Source organism: Thamnophis elegans, chromosome 3, assembly GCF_009769535.1.
Source record: "Thamnophis elegans isolate rThaEle1 chromosome 3, rThaEle1.pri, whole genome shotgun sequence".
Lineage (NCBI taxonomy): Eukaryota > Metazoa > Chordata > Lepidosauria > Squamata > Colubridae > Thamnophis > Thamnophis elegans.
Window position 1 is genome coordinate 33076825 of NC_045543.1, and position 25698 is coordinate 33102522.

The 25698-nt window shown below is 38.0% G+C and overlaps 1 protein-coding gene across 4 annotated transcripts; it reads right to left on the reverse strand.

Moving 5' to 3' along the window:
• Nucleotides 1-1812: 1812 nt before the first annotated feature.
• KMO (kynurenine 3-monooxygenase) lies at nucleotides 1813-25396 on the reverse strand. Of its 4 annotated transcripts, XM_032213199.1 has the most exons (15): nucleotides 25291-25396; nucleotides 23848-23917; nucleotides 20992-21089; nucleotides 18801-18890; nucleotides 14225-14273; nucleotides 11846-11933; nucleotides 10838-11003; nucleotides 10663-10734; nucleotides 8039-8160; nucleotides 7076-7223; nucleotides 5445-5502; nucleotides 4114-4196; nucleotides 3933-4034; nucleotides 3757-3816; nucleotides 1813-2696 (listed from the first exon to the last, which is right to left on the reverse strand). In XM_032213199.1, exons 1-15 carry the CDS (start codon nucleotides 25342-25344, stop codon nucleotides 2574-2576), a joined length of 1383 nt encoding a protein of 460 aa, XP_032069090.1. In that variant the 5' UTR covers nucleotides 25345-25396; the 3' UTR covers nucleotides 1813-2573. The 4 variants fall into 4 exon arrangements, with proteins under 4 accessions (XP_032069090.1, XP_032069091.1, XP_032069092.1 ...); XM_032213200.1 differs by lacking the exon at nucleotides 5445-5502 and having other exon boundaries at nucleotides 7076-7188; XM_032213201.1 differs by lacking the exon at nucleotides 23848-23917 and having other exon boundaries at nucleotides 25291-25361.
• Nucleotides 25397-25698: the final 302 nt, after the last annotated feature.

The following is a 25698-nucleotide window of genomic DNA, read 5'->3' on the forward strand; positions in this document are numbered from 1 at the left end:
CCTTTTAAGGTTGTGTTTGGCCAGGACTTTGTTCCGATTCCTGAATTGCCTTGGGAAAGACTGCAAATTTTGTCCTTATCTGAGTAGAGTGATCAACTTCAATAGTTTTGGCCCATGACCCGCAAAGCTTTGGAGGCAGCCCACCAGGCTCACAAGAAATAGATAGATAAGAAGAGGGCTAGACCGAAAGAATACGAAGTTGGGGATAGGGTGTTTTTGTCCACCAAGTTTCTGCAAACCACCCAAAAATCTAAGAAACGGTGGCCTAAGTATGTAGGTCCATTCCCCATTGTAAAAATCATAAATCCTGTATCCATAAAATTGGAGTTGCCTAAGAGCCTTCATAGGATTTACCCTGTGTTTCAGTGAACCTGTTGAAACCTGAGCACACTTCTTCCTTTCATCCACCTCAACCTGCACCCCTGGCCTCTCTTCTTATTGAAGGAGAGCACCATTTTGAAGTTAAAGACATGTTAGATTCCAGGAAACATAGAGGTCGCGTTCAGTATTTGGAATCCTGGAAACATTTCTCCCCTTCCCATGCTGAATGGGTTGACAAATCTCATGTTAGAGCTCCCAGACTTTTGCAGAAGTTCTATACCAAGTACCCTGATAAGCTTTGATGGGTTGATGGGTCTTTATTGTTGTATTGTATTGTGTTTTTTTTATGAGACATGGTAGCAGATGAGATATTTGAAAGCTGTGTGTTTCATTTTTGATCTGTTGCCATGTAAATCCTAAATTTTTGTCACTGTAGACATCAATTGCTAGCATGATAACACAAATTCTGGACATTACATGAGGAATAGTATTGTCACAACTCATTTTAACACAATTTAATTAATAGAATGGTATATGAATTAAACTTCTTTGTGAGTAAAAAAAAACCCCAACCCTGTAGTTCTACAGAAAAAGATTGGTTTGATCAGGCAAGCTGTATGCAGTAGACGAAACAAGGCAATTGCAGTCACTTTAGCACTGTATATTAAAGTTTGTCAATTCACAAGATGCTAAGCATGACCATCCACAAGGAGGGAAATGGTAAGACAACGATTGCAGACTAAACTCTCCCATTTTGTATTAGCACTGCACAACGTATCGCATGTATAGATATATAGGGAGCAGAATTTGTGATGTTACAATATATATAGCATTGCTTTAATAAAATTTTGGCTTATTGCAAATTCCAGGCACTTAATAAGGTACTTGATAAATGTTGTTAATGCATCATTGATATCAATAAATCTTTTACTGATTTAAAGCCATTTCAATTTGTAATTATGTAGCCGTGCTTGCAATTCTCAACTATACACTGATACCAATAAAGCTCATGTACATTTCAATTTGGACTCTTATATGCCTTATCTGTTGAAGTAGTCTGAGATGTGAAAGGAGTTATTTGGTATCAATTTTATTTCCCCTAAAATTATGAACAGATAGAATTTTCATAGGTTTAAAGGCAAGCAGGAAAAGATTCAGCAGGGATTATATAGTATACAAGATTCAGGTATGTAATCGGAAATAAAACAGATTCATAAGTACTTCCAATTTTCCTAATATATACTCTCTGCTCTCTGCTCCACTATTCATCACAACTTTGGCCCCCACCGCACCTTTCCAGCCTCTTTCTGCTGGCTCTTCCACCTACCAATCATTATAGCATCTTCTCAGCAGCTTGGTTCCCTCCCATTTTTCTAGGATTGTCTCACTGATCTGCTCATTTCCTAATTTTTCCAATGTCCATTGCCCACTGGCCCACTGTCTTCTGAGCTTCTCAGAGTATACATGCTCATCCATTAATCTTCTTGGAGTACTTTTGTGAACTTGAAAACTCTTCTGATCTTGGAATTTTTCTACCATATTTTCCAGGCATTTGCCTGCTAACCTGCGGATCTTACCATCTTCCTAGAACCATCTGCCTTAAAATCCATTGAGCGTGACATTGAGATTTAGAACTTTGGATGGGACTAATACAGTATCAGGCAAGGTGAATTTCACTGTTGCCACAAAACCTGAAAGACCCTCCAGATCATATTTTGAGGATGCTCAGGGAGATAATTACAGAGAAGAGAATTTTCTATTGTAATTACTGAAACTGTTCTAGCAGAAATAGACAACTGGATCCCAAGACACAACTTTATTTTTTTCACCATACTAGAACTTGAGAAGAATGAAATACCAGGATTATATGAAAATATTTTTTAAAAGATGCAGAAACAATTTAATTAGATAACTCCAAGCATTGCCATAATGATTATCTTATAGATGAGATAGTAGAACAGTCTTAGAAATGCCGTAGCGTCTCCTGTCAAAATGTGTTGATGATGTAGCTGAGATATTGCAGATTTCTTGCAAAATGAAACACAGGACAGCAAAGCAATGATAAAATGCAAGGCATATTCAAATCTAGAAGTGAATTTCTCTATATGAATAGGAACGTAGGTCTTGGATCCAGCATTCATCTATATCATATGTGTTTTTATATTTGGAAGATCAACTTCTGAAATAGAGACTAATTATTCAGAAAGCATTCATTTCTATCTCAAATGATTACTGAAAGTTTTCCACCATTTTTAAGAATGTCTCCAGAAATCCTCTATACGAAAGTCAATTTTGGATAACTTTCCATTTCTGCACAGATAGATGCCACTCACTGCTGCTGCTACCATGGTGAGGAAGAGGCCTCTATTGATCACCTTTAACAACAATGAAAAATTTAAATTTTAGTAAACGATCTGAAAAATATTGCAGGGGGAAACAATTGCAATTATTTTGCCAACATTTTTAGTAAGACTTAAATCTGGCTATTTAAGGTTATTTCTCTGAACACACACCAATGCCAGTCCCAAAGAAATTTAGGTTTGAGTCCAACTAGCATTTCTTGCATCTTTAATTACCGTTTTTATTTCTTTGTTATATTGCTTTCTGTTTTCATCTGTCTCACCATGAATCTGGCAAGATATGGCACAAAGGAATCTGATGGTGCTGAGCAAATAACTATCCTACTTCATTAGTTCTCTCAGAACTGTTTGGTGAAGTTGGGCCAGGGGTGGGTTTCAACCGGTTCGCGGCGGTCCCTGCGAACCGGTTGGTTGGCGCACCTGGAAGTAAGTAACTTCCGGGAACGGCGAAGGGCCCAGCCGCCCGCCCACGCTCCTTACCCGGTTTTGACGAGTTCTGCACTTCCACGCATGCGCAGGACGCATACAGCACCTGCGCGATCCTCCAGGAGCAGCTGGAGCATCGCACAGACGCTAGTACGCATGCGTGCGCAACGCGCATGCACGTGCACGCCACACGCGTGCACGAGGACGCCGCCGGCCCCGTTCCAACTGAACCGGTTGGAACGGGGCAAGAAACCCACCCCTGAGTTGGGCTTACATTCCAGAAAGGAAGGGAGTCCTGGAAGGAAGAGATTTCAGGGCAACCTTAGATACCCTGCTTATCCTGAACAGCCTCAGGACTCACAAATTCTAGCTAGGGGATTATATATAGTGGTTGTCCTGGATGTGTGTCTGGTCATGCTCTCCATCCTGGTGAACAAAGAGGGGATGAGTCGGGTACGACCTATAGGTCTACTGGGAAACTATTTGCATCTTTACAGTATATATAATTTGATGGTACTAGATATTCCAAATTTTCATTTTTATCCAATCTAAAGTGAAGATAGATATACTTCTCAACTTTTTTCTATGCATTTGCTACAACAATAAATGTTTGATGTAGCTCAGGAAAATGCATCTGAATTTAATTTACCTTATTCTGCCATTTCCATCTTTGCACAGCTTCATGGTATCGGATTCTGGAGAATGTTACCTGAAGGAGATTACAAAATCAATACTCGACCTGGGGGTATCCCAGAAGAAAAAAGTGGATAATTAGGAGAAAAAAATACATGAAAAATCCTGCAGTATTAAGTGTTAGAGTCTCACCATAGTATACAGAGGAATGATGATAGAGGGCAGGAAGGCATGAAGCCAATTGTCTATATGCTTTCGGAAAATGAACCACCTTGAATTCACACGTTCCCGCATCTGAAATCAGAAAGAGATAGATTTGCCTTTGGTGGCATTGCCTATAATTCAATGGCCAATCAAATATTCTTTAACTTACCTCTATATAATTATACATGGCTAAATCTGAAATTGCATGGTCGTCAGGTACCCTCAGCTTCGAGAACATTGGAAGGCAAATGCCTAAGGAAAAAGCAGGGACAACACAGGCCTTCTTCAGAGAGAAACTTTGATATGCCACAGAAGATGCAAATAGAAGTTGTAGCTAGTTGCCATTCCCCAATAAGCATTGGTTGCGTGCTTTTTCATGTTTTATTTATAGCTTTATGAGCATACAGTGTCTAAAGATACAATCTGTGAAGTGTTTATAGTAATATTCTACTGCAATCCTTGTCAATTCAGATTCTGCAAGAGATTGCAATAAAAAAATTATCATATAAAAAAAAAACTTTGCATGTCACGTAATACCTGTGCTTGCAGTGTTGGAAATTTTTATAGACCATGACTCAGTTGCTGGCCTGCCACTTTGCTGTTGCTGATTAATAATGTCTACTGTATAATTTTGTAACTGTTACTTTATATTTGAGCCTCCTCATGTCACTCACTAAGAGACATTTTTTCAAAGTTTTGTATAAAGTTGTCTATATTCTATACAAGACTTTTAATAGCTTCACTATTCAATATTGTCCATATTTTTTCATAGTCAGCCTTTTATTTTAAAAAAATGGAATGAGATTACCTTTACACAAATTAAATTTAATTAGCTTAAAAAGTTTAGTATTTTAATTTCAAAAGTTTAGTATGTGTGCCTTGTAAGTTTTTAAAATGTATGAAAGGAAAGATTTTAAGAATGATAACCTTGCAAAAGTGGTTTTTTTCATGAAAGGGCTAATTTTTTTAGTTTAAATGAAAAAAAACTTTTTACATAAATCATTGCTCATTAGCATCTTATACAGAAGAAATTTGTGATAAGACTTAGGTTTACTTGTATGTGTTTAAAAAAATCAAGAGGAGACCCTGGATGACTTATAAAAATTATCATGGTAAGTAGCCAATTTATGGTGTGCTTCATGTTACAATTCCTTCTTATCACTGCTGATGGGGGAAACAATTGTTTTCCCCACAGAATAATCCTTCAAACCTGTAAATTGTAATACTGGTAACTTAATATCAGTTATCTCAGAAAGATGCTTTCCATTTCAGGAGCAATCACAGTCCATATCTCCTTCACACATACATGGAGCACCTATCTGACTTTACAATCTGCCTAGCACAGGGAGGTTGGGAGAGTTGATTTTTTTTTGCAGAAGGAGAAGACACACCCTAAATGGATGAGGGAATAGATGATAGAGATACTGAACTCATTTCACATAAAGCCATTTTAATTTGCATTTGCTAGAATATTGTTTTTTCTGTCTCATAGCTACTTACAGAGGTCATTCTGAAATTGGTCCATCAGCTCATCAAAGACTAGACAGTCTTCAAATCCCTGGGGGGGGGGAAATGTAAGGAATGTAAGAACCTAATTTTAAGTAGTAAATTCTAATTCCATGGGTATTGCATTGGGGAAAACACAGAAATGTATGGCCTAGTTAGTAGGTGCCAAATTACTTTTACAGTTTTCAAATAATAAGTTTATCACACCTCAGGTAACACCTCAAACCTTTATGCTTTGTTCTTTCTGGCCCGTTAAAACAATTAAATGTTCAATTACAAATATTTAACTCAGAAGTGATTAACTCAACTTTAATACATCAGAAATGGAAGGCATTTGAGGAGACTGCTCAAAGGCTGACCTCAGAGGGGCCAGGGAGTTTGGCCTGTTAAGTATCACTATTGTTCACAATAATTTTTCTATTGTTAGATTTAAAGAGAGATCAGTAAATAAGAACATCTCTGAAGCTTTTTTTTTTTACTGTTTTTGGTGAATTTGCTGTTTTGTTGTTCTTAATCATTCTGTGTACAGCTCAGATCTATTTAATTCTTTGTAATCTTTTGTCCCACCGCTATGATTGCTCTTGAAGCAGACATCCTTTGTCTTCTAGGCTTGCTAGCTTTCTTACTCCAAGACCTAGTTGTTCTTCACCAGGATTGCTACAAGAGTAATTCCCAGAACCATGCTTATGATATTTGTCTAACCCTGACTCCTTTCTGCTGTAATACCTATCTCCACAAGTTGGCAGAACTAGAATCTTTACTTGAGTCATCTTCCTGCTTCATTTACCTAGAAAGACCTATTTGCTGCATCAAAACCGGACTTTAAACCAGTTTAAAATTTTGTTCTATATCTGATGTAGTTTTTACAGCTAGTTTCCTACACTCACATCCTGAACTTCCTGCCATATCACTACTCTCGTGCTATCTTTCATTACTTTTTGGTGGCTCCTTCTTTTCCACTCTTCCCATGCTAGGAGTAACATACAATCATTTCCTTTGTATGCAGTAACCCTTGTTTTTCTAAGCCAAAGTCCCATGATACCTCGGTTCAAATTCCCGAAGATAGCCCCAAACTAAACCAAACAACACAACTAGGAATTGAATCCTTCTGATGATTCAGGAACAATAGTCACTATAAACAGCAGACAGGCACTGAGCAGCTAGAGGTTGATATAGAACTTATAGTCCCTCCTACTTCAAATCCATTGTGTTCTTTTCCCACATCTCCCTCTCTTTAATGAAGTCTTTGCCTTCCTGTTCTCATGCTCACTTTGTTAATGGATGTGGCATGTTTATATTCTCTACATTCCTGCTCCAAGTCTCTCCTGCCCTAAGAACATCCTGACACCATCTCATAATCCCTTTGCCCTAATTACTTGGCAGCTTTCCCCTTATTCTCATCCCCTTTTTCCCTTGCTGTGTGAGCAAATGCAGAGGAAATGGGGCACTACTTTTTTTTTAAAATTGGCCAGCTCCTTATCCACTCCTTCAGATCAGCAATGAGGATACTTCTGCAATTATCTGAAACTGCTGCAGAAGGTGGAGGCTGATAGCTGCAAAGAAGCACTCTTTATTGAGAAACACAAAACGACAAAAAATTCAGTTGCAAATATTCTTTGACTTACAGCATTCATGCCTTGGCCATAAAAGGGTACAACAGCATGTGCAGCATCTCCCATTAGCACGCATTGAGAGCCAATGTGATACGATGAACATTTCACAGAGACCATTGCCTGAGCTGGTAGCACAAAGTAATCTTGCATCAGTTCGTGCCTGAAATTTCAAAGTGCTGTATCACTGATTAAATGCTAAGTAAACATTAACATTTGATAACTGATTGGAATATGGCTATTTTGAAAGTTGCAAGGAGAATGGAAAGTGGGGTTTTGGCATAACCATTTCTTAGATATCCAACAAGTAGCAATGTATACATAAGTTCAGAACTTCAAAGAAAAATTAAAGATCACAAATACATACATACATGCTTACATACATATTGTATATTTCAAATGAAAAAAATAATATTATAATTTATAATAAATAATAATATTATATTATTCAGATGTATGACTGAGCTCCTAAGGATTTTCTGTATTGTCTTAAACTATTCTTATTGTTTATCTGCATTACCATATAACATTGAAAAAACACCACTAATTAATTATTAATTATTTAATTTATTAATTATTATTAAGTCCTAATATAAAGCAAAAATTCAACAAAATATACAAGTTAGAGTTGAAGGACAACTGGACTTGGTAGGTGGTTGTTTTGATCTTTACTTGCTTTTTAAATATTCAAACAGACTTTTGTTTTATTTTTCTGACCATCCTGAATTGCAGGACAATTTACAGAAAACCCAACTCAGAATCTTTTTTTTTAGAGTGAAGACTAAAGTAATAAGTGGAAATTAATGCTCAATGGTAAGCATTGCACAAAGAACAGTATCAATGGCTTTCATGTTTATCATAATCTCTCCAAGAGCTTGCTCTGTCATGTGCAGTAGCACTGATGCTTAGATGCTTTTATTCTTAGATTAGGACTTGTTTTGTTTTGATTTGATTTATAGTAGACAGATTGAAACTTACTCTCCTATTAGAGGAATTGAGTCTGGAAAATAAGTTTTGAAGAAATTCAGCACTTGCTCTCCTGTGGCAAGCTTTTCAAAATCATCAAAGGGCATGAAGAGTGTACAGGTGAATGATTTATCCTATGGATTAAAATGGTTAAATTACATGAAAACTTGAAAAGAATTTTGATTCAGTCCAATCCTAAAACTAAGTTCCTTGCAAAATAAAGAACACACACACACACACACACACACACACACACACACACACAGGCACTCACATTCAGTTTTGTCACTTATTTGAATACACACACACACACATATATACATATATTCAGGAGTGGGTTCCGGCCACCATTACTACCGTTTTGGTTGTAAAAAAATTTGCTTTAATGGCAGATTGGCAATGAGCTGAAGGTAATCTCTTAGGGACATAGGAAAATGATGCTGCCAGGGCATGTTAGCACTATGATTAAATTCAAGTGGAGAGATACCCACAAATTTTTATGTGTCATCTTGGTGAACCTGCAGATCATAAAATGGATGAGATGTTAATCATATTTCAAGGATTTAGAGTCTATTGGTTTAGAAATGGAACAGGCATTCAAAAATGAAATATTTATTTATTGACCGAGTGGCTATTGATGCTCCCTCCCAAGGAGGGTCCAGCTATTCCATCTCTCAGCCTGGGGGGGTGAAATTATACGCCCCTCAGAGAGGGCTCGCAATTTGGGAGTCCTCCTGGATCCGCAGCTGACTCTAGAACATCATCTGTCGGCTGTGACCAGGGGGGCATTTGCCCAGGTTCGCCTGGTGCACCAATTGCGACCCTATCTGGACCGGGAGGCCCTTCGGATAGTCACTCACGCCCTCGTCACCTCAAGACTGGATTACTGTAACACGTTCTACATGGGGCTGCCCTTGAAGAGTGTTCGAAGACTTCAGCTAGTCCAGAATGCAGCCGCACGAGCGATTGTGGGTGCACCTCGGTACACCCACGTTACACCTATCCTCCGCGAGCTGCACTGGCTTGGTCTCTGGACACGCTTCAAGGTGCTAGTCGTTACTTTTAAAGCCCTACATGGTATCGTACCTGGTTACCTGAGAGACCACCTTCTGCCAGTCACCTCCCAAAGACCTATTAGATCCCACAGACTAGGCCTCCTCCGGATTCCATCTGCTGGCCAATGTTGGCTGGTGACTCCCCGGGGGGGGGCTTCTCTGTGGTTGCTCTGGCCCTATGGAACGATTTCCCCGTTGAGATCCGGACCCTTACTACCCTTCCGGCCTTCCGCAAAGCAACTAAGACCTGGCTGTTCCAGCAGGCCTGGGGCTGTTGAATTATCCAGCCCCATCCGATGTTATGACTGTTGCTGAATTTTTATTTTTTTTTATTTTTGTACCCCCTTTCCTTTCTTATTGTTAGCCGCCCTGAGTCTCTCGGGAGTAGGGCGGCATACAAGCCAAATAAACCTAACCTAACCTAACCTGCTTGCCCATTTTTGAACAGCAACCATCAGCAAACAAGTGCCTATGGTGTAAAAGAAAATGACATTTTAAAATACCAGCTCTAAAACCCGTCTGTTAGAAACTAAGAGTGTACAAAATATTGATACCATCTGAGCCACAGCCAGAGATAAAGGATGGACTAGGTCAATGTAATCTATCAAGTCTGTGAAGAAAAACAAGTTGAGCAATGACATAATCCCTAATCCAATCAGTTGAAACTAAAGCCAGAAAAGATAAGGGTCAACAAAGAGAAATCTGATCTTTTCTAACCTCTGAACCACACATCTTCTACTCTGAATTACCAAAGGGTGACTTATGTTTGTTTTATTGATTTTTCAGGCAGCGCTCTAGTGATATACTGTATAATATAGCAGGAGAACATCTAAAGTCAGGAAAGAAAATAAATCTTTAGAACAGCTTCATTACTAAATCACGCCTCTCCAACCTGGATGGAATAGCAAAAGCTCTTTTTCAATAGCAAAGTTGGTTTTGGCTGTCATTTTTTCTTTTTTTAAAAAGGCTATTTTTTGGAAGGAAGAATGGGACACAATAGGTAGTAATGACTAATATTTAACTCTATCTGTTACACTCTTCCTTCACTACAAAAAAGGACCATTCAAACCTTGTTCTTTTCTAGAATATGCTGTACTGCAACATAGAGAAAATAGAAACTTCTGAACTCTTGTATAATAATCAAGCTTTTAAAATAACAATTCTGATGATTGAAGTTAATTTCATATCTTAGTACAGCATGCAGGTGATGCTTCTTTTCCTCCACTTTGTGACTCCTCCGAAAGTCACCCTTCAGGCTGTAATGAACTATGCTGGCAATGCTTTCATATAAGAGTAAATTATGAATGAGTAAATCCACTCAGGCAGTTCAGTAGTTGGAGGAGTCAGAAATTACCTGCCAATAGCAATAAGAGAGGATATAAGAATGGGAATGAACTACATGAACCATGAATGGAGTGTATAAATGGAATTTGTATCAGTAAAAATTTAGACATGCAATTCCAGGCATGCAGTCCATAATAATGTATGCTTCCAGGAAGTCAACATTGACTGAAACTGATTGCCAGACCAAATCCAAATTCCAGAATGTCAAAGATGAAAGATGCATTTAGGGTTTCTTACCAGGTTTGGCAGTGCAATCATCATGAATGTGTTCCTAGGCCAAATGTGAAGATAGTTTGGCTCCATTGCAAACTAAAAGACCCAAAAAAGTAATGGAAAGATATCTGTCAATGCCAAAGTGTCTCATGAACTGGGAACAGGAGAAACAAGTTCACGGTTAATTTTAACTACCTACATCTCCATTTTTGGGAGGAATTTTCAGTTCCAGGTATCCATGTGGAATATATACTTGGCTGTAATCAAACCGTGTTTGTCTCATAAACTGCTTCCTAACTGTGGAAAAGGCTCCATCACAGCCCACAATTAAGTCACAGGTGACTTCTTTAGTCATTTGGTCTGATCTTTAAGAAAACACAAAAAGTACCATTAGTATGCGTGCTCAGGTATTAATAAATATTGTGGTATATTGTGTGATGATTGAACATGACTTCTGTTTGCTTAAATGTCCCTTGTAACACTAAGTTTAAAAAATGTACTTTTTCTCCTATTTGACTCCTTCAGATTTGAGGGAAAGGAAGTAAGTGAAGCTATTTCTGAAATAAGAATGTTGACATCCAAAAGTAACTCTAAAAAAAATCAAAAATCCTGGCTTTTAAAATTTATATTTTAATGTAACAAATGATACTCTACCTGTCATTAGATTTTATTGTCAATAAAATCAGGTTTTAAAAATCAGATATAAATTTCTGAGTCCTATATTCCAATTCCTATATTATTCATAATGGTTTGTGTGTGAGATGATCTTTTCAAATTCCCATTCAAATATGTTTCCATACATTTCATCTTGTATTTTTATTACAAGAAGAGACTAAATAAATGCATAAAATTGGTGCTTTACATTAGGGTTTATTTATTGAAAAAACTCGTAATCTCCTGAAAATATAAATCATTGCTCAAGTAAATAATAATAATCCTGAATTCAGCAGAAGCCCCTCCATCCAAGAGGTTATATTGCCAGGAGTTGATGAAGTGCAGCCTTCTGGTTGTTGATTAAACATTTTGTTATGTTTGTTAATTTAGGTTAAATTGTTAATTTTTGCTAACTTGGGGGTAGGGAACCTAACAATTTTTCAATTCACACAAATACAGGTCCCACAACAGTTGGAAAGAGTCAGTGTGGCCTATTGTTTGGGTACTGGTTAATGATTAGAGTGTGCTGGGAAAATCGGAGCCATTTGATTACCCTGAAAAGGTCAGTAGCCCTGAGTCTACATTGCAGTGAAGCAGTTTGTGCTCAAAGTATAACTTAACATTGGGATACTTCTCAGCAGCTGTAAATAGAGGAAAAAGAAACAACATGAAATCTAAACATATATATATATGTATTTAGTCAGCTACCAATTGTGCAAGTTCTCCCACTTAAAAAGATGAGAGAGGCCTGTAATTGACAGGTAGATCTCAACTATGAGAGACAAAATGAGAAAACAAATCCAGACAATCACATTGTCTGATTTGGAAAGAATTTTTTTGCAAATTATGGTGGAAAATAAGTATTTGGTCACCTACAAACAAGATTTCTGGCTCTCACAGACCTGTAACTTCTTCTTTAAGAGGCTCCTCTGTCCTCCACTCATTACCTGTATTAATGGCACCTGTTTGAACTTGTTAGCAGTATAAAAGACATCTGTCCACAACCTCAAACAGTCACACTCCAAACTCCACTATGGTGAAGACCAAAGAGCTGTCGAAGGGCACCAGAAACAAAATTGTAGACCTGCACCAGGCTGGGAAGACTGAATCTGCAATAGGCAAGCAGCTTGGTGTGAAGAAATCAACTGTGGGAGCAATAATTAGAAAATGGAAGACATACAAGACTACTGATAATCTCCCTCGATCTGGGACTCTATGCAGGATCTTACCCCGTGAGGTCAAAATGATCACAAGAACGGTGAGCAAAAATCCCAGAACCACACGGGGGGACCTAGTGAATGACCTGCAGAGAGCTGGGACCAACATAACAAAGGCTACCATCAGTAACACACTATGCCGCCAGGGACTCAGATCCTGCAGTGCCAGACGTGTCCCCCTGCTTAAGCCAGTACATATCCGGGCCCATCTGAAATTTGTTAGAGAGCATTTGGATGATCCAGAAGAGGATTGGGAGCATGTCATATGGTCAGATGAAACCAAAGTAGAACTGTTTGGTAGAAACACAACTTGTCGTGTTTGGAGGAGAGAGAATGCTGAGTTGCATCCAAAGAACACCATACCTACTGTGAAGCACAGGGGTGGCAACATCATGCTTTGGGGCTGTTTCTCTAAAAAAGGGACCAGGATGACTGATCCATGTACAGGAAAGAATGAATGGGGCCATGTATTGTGAGATTTTGAGTGCAAACCTCCTTCCATCAGCAAGGGCATTGAAGATGAAACATGGCTGGGTCTTTCAGCGTGACAATGATCCCAAACACACCGCCCAGGCAATGAAGGAATGGCTTCGTAAGAAGCACTTCAAGGTTCTGGAGTGGCCTAGCCAGTCTCCAGATCCCAACCCCATAGAAAACCTTTGGACGGAGTTGAAAGTCCGTGTTGCCCAGCGACAGCCCCAAAACATCCCTGCTCTGTGTGCCAGTCTTGCGAAGACTTACAGAAAACACTTGATCTCTGTCATTGCCAACAAAGGATATATAACAAGTATTGAGATGAACTTTTGATATTGACCAAATACTTATTTTCCATCATAATTTGCAAAAAAAATTCTTTCCAAATCAGACAATGTGATTGTCTGGATTTGTTTTCTCATTTTGTCTCTCATAGTTGAGGTCTACTTATGATGTCAATTACAGGCCTCTCTCATCTTTTTAAGTGGGAGAACTTGCACAATTGGTGGCTGACTAAATACTTTTTTGCCCTACTGTATGTATATGTGTGTGTATATATATATATACACATATATATGTGTATGTGTGTATATATATATATATATATATATATATATATATATATATATATATATATATATATATATATATATATTCATTCTTCACAAGAATAGTTCACAAGAATAGTTCTGTAATAGTTTTATAGAATGTAGCACATTTTCTAATCACTTTTTCTCACCCAGTCCATTCACTAAGATCCCTGTAGTTAGATATGGATAATTTGCAGAGGTGGGTTGCTCCTGGTTTTACTACCTGTTCCCTTAGTGCGCGCTTTGCTAGCCATTTAAAGCAAAATGACTGGATAAACTCTCTGTCTTGTAGTTACTGAGATGTTTAGCTTGCCTGATCTTGTGGAGGTGTACCTTGAAGGAGTATTTAAAACTAAGAACCTGGCAGCCGGTTGACAGACAGCAGAGAGTTAATGGGTTTTAAGAGTTGGTGTCTTCAGAGACTTTATTGAGGTGTTGATTTTGAGTCCCTCTCTCTTTCTACACAGCATGCATTTACTGCTTATAGTCTTTGCTCATGCAAAAGATGAAGATACTCATTTTACAGTAAATAGCCATTCATCCTTCTTACATTTTGATTCTATCTGTGTAATGATGATTCTACCTCAAACACCACATAATTTTAAATATGATAAATTGGGAAAGGATCAAAACAGATTAAGCCACACTTACCAGTTAATAACTCCTTATTCAAATTTGCTCTATCTATAGAGAGAATATACTGTTTAAAAACAAACAAAAACAAAATAAGGCAGAGAACATTTTATATGTTTAACTATATGAATATAGCCTTGTACAATACACTTTTCCCAATATTTTAGCAATATAAATCTTGGATTCTTTTCATGAGCAGAGGCCATGGTTACTAAAAGTCCATCCCAAAAAAGTATCTGTGGATGTGCTGGAGGACCCCATATTTTCAAAAACTCTGAGAACAGTGCTGATAGGAATATGATTTCCAGAGTCAATCTTGTTTGTAAAATAGGAAGGGTAAGGAAAGTCACAACACAGACCATAGCAAGTGAGGCTATGAAGACATAAAGGAAGCCAAAAATTAGAAGAAGCATCTCCAAATACCATACATAGAAGGCAATAGAAGAGTATTTTTACCAAGAGAACCATATGCATATGACTGAAACTTCAGGCAGGTTTAGACACCAGCTGGTGAGACATTATAGCAATAGCAATAGCAGTTAGACTTATATACCGCTTCATAGGGATTTCAGCCCTCTCTAAGCAGTTTACAGAGTCAGCATATTGCCCCCAACAACAATCTGGGTCCTTATTTTACCCACCTCGGAAGGATGGAAGGCTGAGTCAACCCTGAGCCGGTGAGATTTGAACAGCCGAACTGCAGAACTGCAGTCAGCTGAAGTAGCCTGCAGTGCTGCATTTAACCACTGCGCCACCTTGGCTCTATTATCACCCCTACATCAGAAGGAACTGCTTTAGATATTTGGGAGGAATATTGAATATTCACAGGTAAATCTTGAAGTGATGAACTCACCAGACCAGAATGGCAAGCATACCTAGTGGTGGCGCAGTGGTTGGAATGCAGTACTGGAGGGCTAACTCACTACTCACTATAGGAGTTCAGTTGTGAGAGGCTCAAGGTTGACTCAGCCTTCCATCCTTCTGAGGCTGGTAAAATGAGAAGCCAGATTGTTGGAGAAAATATGCTGACTCTGTAAACTGCTTAGAAAGGGCTGTAAAGCACTGTGAAGTGGTATATAAGTTAAGCGCTATTGCTAGTCAGTGGTGGTATCACTGCTGAAACAATTGGAAAAGAGAATGTGAGAAGCATGAACAAAAAAACCCCTGAAATCATCAAAGCAGAAATGAAGCATACTACATTTGATGCCTTAGGACAGGGATGTCAAACTCGTCATGGTGGTGTCACATGAGGTATCGCGACTTTTCCCCTTTTTGCTAAATTGGGCGTGGGCATATCCGGCCTGCGGGCTGAGAGTTTGACAGCCCTGCCTTAGGATTTTAGATGGACTTGAACTGGTCATTTTAAATCAGATGATTACATTATACTCTTCAGGATACAAGATCATATGAAGGATCAGAATGCAATGATGCTCCAAAAAGGCAGTGCTATTTATCAGGGGTCTCCAACCCCCGGGCCATGGCCCTTTACCAGGGCTTGGGCCTTTTGGCTATGGAAGTGGCAGGTATGCGCATGTGTGTGTGCATCAGAGGTGGTATTCAGCCGGTTCGCCCTGGTTTGGACGAACTGGAAGGGGAAACCTCACCTGATTCGTCGAACCAGTAGTGACCTCTGGCTGGTCCTGCCCCTGCCCCAGTTTCCTGGTCACCATTTGCTCATCCCACCCACCAGCTCTCTGCTCGCCGGCCCCACCTGCCCGCTTGACGCTTGCTCACTCACTTAATGCTCTCTCTCCCAACACTTGCTCACCTGCTCACTTGCCCCGCCCACCTGCTTGATGCTCACTTGCCCCACCCACTCAATGATTGCCTTAAACATAAAATGGATCTACTGGAAAAGGAAGAACTGGCACAAAAAATTAGAGGCACTAAACAGAATTATTTTGAAAATGCAAATAAACCAGGCAGATGGTTGGCATATAAACTGAAAAAAGAGAGAGAAGCAAAGAAAATATTCCAATTAAGAGATGAGCAAGGACAAATTCAGTATGGAAATGCTGAGAAAAAGAAAATTATACAAGACTACTATGCTAAGCTGTATGAACAAGAGAAAGTGGAAGAGGGAGGAGTCAAAAAGTATTTACAGGACACTAATCTTCCCCAGATATCAGATGAAACTAGAACAATGTTGGAAAGTAAAATAACAATGATGGAGCTAACGGAACACTTAAAAAACAAAATAATGGAAAGGCCCCAGGTCCAGATGGATTACCAGTGGAATTCTGCAAAACATTTGAAGAAAACTTGTCTCTCCCACTCTTAGAAGTTATGAATGAAGTGATATCTGAGAGCAGAATACCTAAATCATTGTCAGAAGCATACATTGCATTGCTACCTAAAGAGAAGACTGATTTAACCCAAACCAAGAACTATAGACCAATCTCGTTATTAAATTCAGATTATAAGCTATTTGCATCTATATTAGCAGAAAGACTCAAAAAGTACTTAAATAGCTTCATCCACTCTGATCAAAATGTTTTTTTTTTTACCAAAGAGACAAATTAAAGACAACATGAGAATGATTTTGAATACTTTGGAATACTACGAGGCCCATCCCGAAAAACAAATGGCCTTGATGTTTCTTGATGCACAGAAGGCTTTTGACAATGTGAATTGGCAATTTATGTTTTTACAATTGGAACAGATTAATTTTGGTAAGAAATTTATTCAAACCATACAAATGGTATATCATAAACAAACAGCAAAGATAATGGTAAATAGAGAATTGATAGACTCTATTGAAATAAAGAGAGGTATGAGACAAGGTTGCCCACTATCACCGTTACTTTTTGTCTTAACATTAGAAGTTTTAAATAGAAAGATTAGAGAAGAAGAAGAAATAAAAGGAATGAAAATTAAAAAAGAAGAATACAAGCTACAAGCGTTTGCAAATTATTTGGTTTTTATTCTTGAAGATCCACTAGAGACAGCACCTAAATTGTTAGAAAGAATAAAGGAGTACGGAAAAGTAGCAGGTTTGAAAATAAATAAAGACAAAACAAAGATTTTGACAAAGAACATACCATTAAGACAAAAGGAAGAGTTGGTGGAAGCTTTGCAGATTCAAATCACAAGCAAGGTTAAATATTTGGGGATATACTTATCAGCTAGATGCAGCACTCTCAAGGAGGACAATTATACTAGACTAAGCAACAAATTGCGACTGACTTGATGAAATGGGAAAACCTACAACTATCAATGATAGGAAGAATTTCTACAATTAAAATGAACATTTTACCCAGAATCTTATACCTGTTCCAGACAATCCCAATCAGATTGGCCAAGGACTTTTTTGAAGATCTAAATAAAATAGTTTTGAAGTTTATTTGGCAAGGGAAAAAAGCAAGTATAAAACTCAAATTGTTACAAGATGCTAGAACAAGAGGAGGATTGGGTTTACCTGACTGGGAGTTATATTATCAAGCAACAAACCTGATGTGGATTAACAAGTGGGTAATACTAAAAAACTCTAGATTATTGAATGTAGAGGGTCATGATTTACTGTTGGGATGGCATGCTTTTTTATGGTATAAGGGAATTAAAGCACATGGTTATTTTAGAAGACATTATATAAGGGAGGCTTTGCTATTAAATTAGGAAAATGTTAAAAGATTACACTCCTTAAAAACTCCAGTCTGGATATCAACTATTGAAGCATTTTCATATTCAATAATATATAAAAAGGAACAAACAGTTAGATATGTTGAAATACTGAATGCAGAGGGTGAACTCAAATCTATCCAAGAGTTGAAACAAGAAGGAATAGAAATGAATTGGTATTCCTATGTACAGATACAATCTAGATATAATGAAGATAGAAAATCAAAAGGTCTTTACAACAAAATGATTGAGTTACATAAAATTTTAACAGGTACTGATGAAAAAGTAATTTAAAAACTATATGGATATTTATTAGAGGTTAAATTATAAGAGGAATAAGTTAAAGAAACCATGATAGCTTGGGGAAAAAACTTTGGGCAAGGGATTGATTTAGAGAAATGGCAGAAATTGTGGCCTCAAAATTATAAAATGACAATGTCAACTGCATATAGAGAAAATTTGTATAAGATGTTTTACAGGTGGCATCTACCCCCAACGAGAATTGCAAGAATGTCCAAGAATAAATCGGAAAAGTGCTGGAAATGTCATCAGACACCGGGCTCATATTACCACATGTGGTGGACTTGTATTGAAGCCAAAAGATACTGGACTAAAATTCACATGTGGTTGGAGAAAATGATACACAAACACATAGACCTTAAACCAAAGATTTTTTTACTGGGAATCTTACCAGAAATGTATAACAAAGACTTAAAATATTTGATTATAAATGTTTTAACAACAGCTAGAATTGTATTTGCAAAAACCTGGAAAAATGAAACAATACCAAAACAGGAAGAAGTTATTCGAAAGATAATGGAATGTGCTGAAATGAGCAAATTGACAACTGAAATTAGAGAACAAGAAGACGAGCAATTTTATAGGATATGGGATTTGTTTTATAAGTGGCTGGCAAAAGCAAAAAAAAAAAAGTTAAAGGCTTTAGCTTTAACATATTTTGACTGGTTTAAAATACCTGGCTCTTTCTTCCATAAAAAATGGTATATCTTTTCCCTGAGCAAGTGTGAATTCTCCTTCCCTTCATGGGGATACCTCTAGACACAATCTGAAATTAAATTAAAAGAAAGAAAGAGAGAGGGAGGAGGGGGGAGAGAGAAAGAAAGAAAGAAATTGTTTTAATGCAGCATACAATTTTTGAATTTTCAAAAACCTTATTACATTTGAGGGCGGGGCGGGCGAACATGACCAGACAAAGAAAGTTTAAATCACAGTCTTTGTTTGGTTTGGAAGCAAATTACTTTAGTTTTAACCTCAGTAGATTGCTTTTTAGAATTTTGAAATGTTATGGCAGCCCTTTAATAAAAAGCAAACATTGATCCTTATCAGAGGCTGTATCATCCTCTCAAGCCCAGGCGTGCCCACTTGCCTAAGAAGGTTTGCAACCTGGCTATCACAGAGAAGAAGGGATCAGCCAATTTTCCAACGCATCTGAAGGCAGGGCAAGAAATGATCAGTAAAGAGAGATCCAGTCTAGAATTAAGGAGAAATTTTCTGACAGTGAGAACGAATAACTTGCTTTCAGAAGTTGTGGATGCTCCATTGCAGGAGGTTTTAAAGAATAGACTGGCCAGTAATTTACAGGGGAAACTCGAAAAATTAGAATATCATGCAAAAGTTCATTTATTTCAGTGATGCAACTTAAAAGGTGAAACTAATATATGAGATAAGACTCATTGCATGCAAAGCAAGATAGTTCAAGCCGTGATTTGTCATAATTGTGATGATTATAGCATACAGCTCATGAAAACCCAAATCCACCATCTCAGAAAATTAGAATATTACATGCAATCAATAAAACAAGGATTGTACATAGAACATATGTACTCAATGCTTGGTTTTGCCCCCTTTTGCAGCAATTACTGCCTCAATGCGGCGTGGCATGGAAGCTATCAGCCTGTACAACTGCTGAGGTGTTATGGAAGACCAGGATGCTTCAATAGCGGCCTTCAGCTCTTCTGCATTGTTCGGTCTCATGTCTCTCATCTTTCTCTTGGCAATGCCCCATAGATTCTCTATGGGGTTCAGGTCAGACGAGTTTATTGGCCAATCAAGCACAGTAATCCCACAGTCATTGAACCAGCTTTTGATGCTTTTGGCAGTGTGGGAGCTGGAAAATGAAGTCAGCATCCCTATAAAGCTCATCTGTGGAAGGAAGCATGAAGTGCTCCAAAATCTCCTGGTAGACGGCTGTGTTGACCCTGGTCTTAATGAAGCACAGTGGTCCAAAGTCCTGTTGCTCAGTGGTCCCAAGTCCTCTTTTCTGATGAGAGCAACTTTTGCCAAAAGCACCAAAAACTGGTTCAATGACCGTGGGATTACTGTGCTTGATTGGCCTCTCCATTCTTCCTCCATACTCTGGGTCCTTAGTTTCCAAATGAGATGCAAAAGTTGCTTTTGAAATTTTTCGAGTTTCACATGTATATTTCACCTGCTTGAGCAGGGAGTTGGACTAAAAGACTTCCAAGGTCTCTTCCTATTTTACGTTCTATATGTTCTATCTGTAGTGACTTGCCACATATCTTCCTCTTCTTCTTCTTATTGATAATCCATCCAGAGTCATTGGTCATAAGGTGGGCAGCAAATACATTTCATAATTACTTAATTAATAATCGATCTATCTAAAGATTAACAATTCAAGACTTCCCGCAAAATGCTCACTTGCCATATTCTACCCCTATTAATTCTGTTGTGTATTATATTTATTTATTTGTTTGTTTGTTTGTTTGTTTATTAGACTTATATACTGCTTCATAGGGCTTTCAGCCCTCTCTAAGCGGTTTACAATTCTTTTTAGCAAATTGAGTCAGCAACTTGCCCCCACAGTCCGGGTCCTCATTTCACCCACCTCGGAAGGATGGAAGGCTGAGTCGACCTTGAGCCGGTGAGATTTGAACCGCTGAACTGCAGATCACAGTCAGCTAAAGTGGCCTGCAGTACTGCACCCTAACCACTGCGCCACCTCGGCTCATATATATATATATATATTTGTAGTTTTCTCCTGCCTGATAATTAAATCATCCGAAAGGGAGATGGAATCCCACTTAAATTCATCTGTTCTCATAGGCAAAAAATAATACTTTCTTTTATTTAATAAATAAACAAATAATCTACCACAGAGAATGTTAGCTTTTTCTTTTTAAGGTCACCTGATCTTCCATTCCAACTGCCTTGAGAGCTTCCCGTCCCCTGTGAGATAAGGCCAAATTAATGCTCCTGCCACGAGTTACACTTGAACTACGGATATCTGAAAAGAAACGAAGCAGATGTTTATTATGTGCCTTGAGTTATTATAATTGCTAGTGTGAAAAATATTCATAATTCCTTATTACTCGCCTTCCAAATATTGATATGCCAGGGAAGAACTATACAATTTTTCTTGTTAAGGATAACAGAAGAATACAAGTGGCAGTTTATTTATAATGTATTTATTTATAAAATTTATTGGCCGTCCATTTAATCTCAGAATAAGTACCTCATGATGGATATCCTCTTTGCGTGTGTGTGTGTGTGGGGGGGTTAATCAGTCTGTATATGACTGAAAACATGTATAATGAAATCAACCTCATAGTTCCAAAGGTGCTTTTCAGAGGTGAGCGTGCACCAAATTCTTGCCTCCAGGGCAGATACACAAATCCTCTAACTATTCTAAATTGAGGGCTGAATTGGGCACATATCAGAGGTGGGTTCCTACCAGTTCGCACCTATTCGGTAGAACCGGTTCGTCAAATCTACCGAACCGGTTAGAAGAGATTCCACCAGTGGACTCAGAAAGCCGGCCACACCTACAGAAGAGGTTCCAAAAATTTTTGAAACCCACCACTGGTCCTTGGATATGATTATTCTACACTATCATGCTCATATTTATAAAACTCAGTGCCTCTGTGAAAGGTAAGGATGACTAATGCGTTTGTGGTGCAATCAGAACATTGCGTGTGTTGAAGTTGTTTTAATGCAAACCAAAGGTGCCTTTTGAAAAACAAGTTTACATCATATTCTTATGCATGCCAGTGCTGTGTGTGAGGTAATTTAAGGTGGTTCTGACAAGTGTCGTCGGCATCTTCATATCCGGTCACATGGGCGGCAAGCCACTCCCATCCGGTCACATGGGTGGCAAGCCACTCCCACAAAGGAGGCCACACCCACAGAGTAGGTTCGAACAATTTTTGAAACCCACCACTGGCACATATGATAACACTCTGAAAACTGATCTCAGAAATATTATATTGTTTGAATTGCTTGGAAGGCTTGGAGAACTAAAAGGAAAAAATTCCTACTTTTTGAAAAGAAAAACTTGACAATGGCTGATGGCATTTAGGCTCTTGTAGACCCTGATTTTAGCAAGACAACTGGCTGTATTTTTCGGAGTATAAGACGCACCTTTTTTTCTCTAAAAAGAGGCTGAAAATCTGGGTGTGTCTTATATAATAAATACAGCATTTTTTGCCTCCTGAAGCCCCGCCCCTTCACCAAAATGACCGTGCATACCCTTATTGAGGCTTCCAGAGATCTCCTAGAGGCTGAGGAGGGCAGAAATGAGCAAAAAAAATGGGCCGTTTTTGCCCCCCAGCCCCCAGCAGCACTTTATAAGCCTCCATAAGGCTATGCATGCAATTTTTTTTGACAAAAAACGGCCCGTTTTCACACAAAAAAATGGCTGTTTTTTGCTCATTTTTGGGAGGGTCATCCCCCCAGGAGCACTCTGCAAGCCCCCCAATCTATTCATGCCTTTTTTGGGGGGGGGAAATGGGCCTGTTTTCACAAAAAGCGGGCCGTTTTGGGGAGGTTTGCAGAGTGCAAAAACTTTTTTTTCCTTTCAGAAAGCTGTTTAGTTAGAGGGATTGATGAGAATTACATTGGTCAAGTGCTGTGCCAGCAGAAACAAAGTTTTAGGTGCTATAGGTTGTCAGCTATTTCCTTCTCCAGCACATGGATAAATACACCTGGAAACATCTACCTACCTACCTACTCTCTCTGTTTCTCCCCCTCCCTACTGTATTTCTCGCTCTCTCTCTCCCTCTATCTACCTATATACCTACTTACCTACTCTCTCTCTCTCCCCCTACCTATCTACTGTATTTCTCTCTATCTCTCTCTATCCCTCTACCTACCAACCTACCTACTCACACACTCCCTACCTACCTACTGTATTTCTGTTTCTCTAATTCTCTCTATCCCTCTACCTCCCTACCTATCTACACACTCACTCTCCCTCCCTCCCTACTGTATTTCTGTCTCTCTATTTCTCTCTTTCTCTCTCTATCCCTTTATCTACCTACTTACCTACCTACCTACCTACTCTCTCCCTACCTACCTACTGTATTTCTCTCTCTTTCTCTTTCTCTCCCTCTCTATCCCTCTATCTACCTACCTACTTTTTTAAAAAAATTGCCTCTTCAAAACCTGGGTGCATCTTATACTCTGGTGTGTCTTATACTCTGAAAAATACGGGCATATGATTTTATCTTCTCATTTGACTTTATTAACATATCATGCATACACTTTGGCTTTGGACAACACCATTTCCTTAGTCTTGGAATCACTGATGCTGTATTTCTGCACAGTGTAATATTTGTCACTCTACTTCTACGTCCTGAGTATTGTATTCACAGGCAACATGATTGAACATACAGATTTTTCTTTTGCTTTTAAAATCACACTTGGGGTAAAATAAAGATTCTACATTTTTTTTTACTGATTGTGAAATTTTGATCAATAAATTTCGGTATAAATTCATGATGTGAAATTTAGAAGCAGGTCCTATTGCTCTAACTTGCAAATATAAGGACAACAGAGATGCTGTATTTGATCTGAAAAATATAAACAATCACTTTATTATAAATAATGCTAATTATCAAAATCTCCTGGTGATTTAATACTATAAAATCTCCACTTCTGAAAGAATGAGAAATTTCAAAAACAGCATTCCAGTAAGATTTGCAGGCATCTATATAAGTAGGATTATCATCTAAAATGTTCATATATTATCAAGTAACAGATCATACCTGATCTTGCTTCATACATTTCTACTTGGAATCCCCTTCTTGCAAAGAAAGAAGCATTTAGAGAACCCACCTGCAACAGAAGCATTGCAGTTTTTCTGAGTCAAAAACAAAAATATGCTGAAAAGGATTTGAGAGAATGCAATATGGTTTTAAAATGCATACTGCATCTGAAGCCTTTTCTGTAGGGGAGAATGAAGTCAACCAAATCCCCCAAAATGATATACCGTATTCGTGTGAACCAGGCTCGACAAGGTGTTGACAAAATGTAAATGTTGAGAGACTTTGCTCTGCTAGAAATGTGAAGATTTTGAATATGTCGCTTCATTGTTTCTGTCTACATAAAGAAGTTTCTTTTATAAAAAGAGTAATGAAAAGCAGAGAATAGAGAAACTATTTAATCATTGTTTCTTATAACAGTCAAAAGCAAGTTTTGTCTTGTTATAATATTTTCATGTTTATGTCATGTTTTATTTTACATTTATTTATTTATCACACAATCACTCTCAATTCTGTATTTAAGGCATATTTGTGTCTAGAATTGCTTTCTTTTTTAATTTTTTCAAAACCACAAATTTTACCAACTTTTAACAGGTATATTGTTATGCACAGAAACTTTCCAATTAGAAGAAATTGGCTCTACTAACTTGCTGCCATTCACATCATAGTATCACAGTTAGAAACTTTTAAGGAAAAGACAAATGTCTTTTACAGATCATATTCCAATTTCCATATTGCTTTATCCTTATTTTTTTAGACACAGGAGAGGCTTTATATCTTTTAACAATAAAACAGGCATCTGTTATTGTATCACTTGTCCTTAATAATAAATTTCTCAGAAAGTTTCAAGAAGCTAAGTCCTACACAGAATCAAATTAAATTTACTCCCAATTCATTTTTATACAAAGTAACATTACCCCCCCCCCTTACACACACACACACACACACTTTCTCACTCTCTCTTTCTCTCTCGCACACACAAATTCATGCCATCCCATACTCAGCAGACATGGAACATCTTGTGGTAGCTTTCTGATTTCTGCAGACTGGTGCCAATTAAAAATTTAAACGGTGCTCCAAAATACCAACAGAACTTCAGTAGCTACAATTTACAGGGGAGAACTGCTGAAAACAAACAGATCCAGCATTCCTACAAATGCATTTCAAAAGCCATTGAGAAACCATATGATAATGTGAAAACGAATTATGATATGAAAACAACCCTTTATCATCACAGAATGTACAACTATTTTCAGCTTAAACAGATTTTTAAAGATTGAAACATTTTCTGTCAAATAGACAAACCTTGTTAGGTTTCCTGCTTCATTCAAATACAAAAAATAGCCACTATTCAACACCTAGCAATGTATGATTAAAATTTGATTGGCAATTCTGCTCAGTGACCATAATTTTGTTATATATTTATAATATTTTAAAAGATCTTACCAATCCTCCCCCAATTATAGTTACTTTTTTTCTCTGGGTATTAGAAGAATCCATGGTTTGAGTGTCTCTCCTTTAACTAGTCAGAGGAGTCTGTACCCTCTTCTTGCATTCAGCAAAAAATATTTGCGAGGGAGGAGAAAGAGGAGGGTCCGTTCAGTCCTATGACCAACCAGATTTTGCAGAAGCAGATGCCATGTTGACATCAGGTCTTCTTAGGTTGTTCATTCTCTAATATAACTTTCAACAGTAGAATAACAAGATTAAAGATCGTCCTTTCCCCACTGCCTCCAAGGCAAAATATTTGAATCTGAACTTGGGTATTTGTTATCTATACAGGTAATCCTCAACTTACAACCACAATTGAACTCAAAAGTTCTGTTGTTAAGCAAGACAGTAACTTTTGCTCCA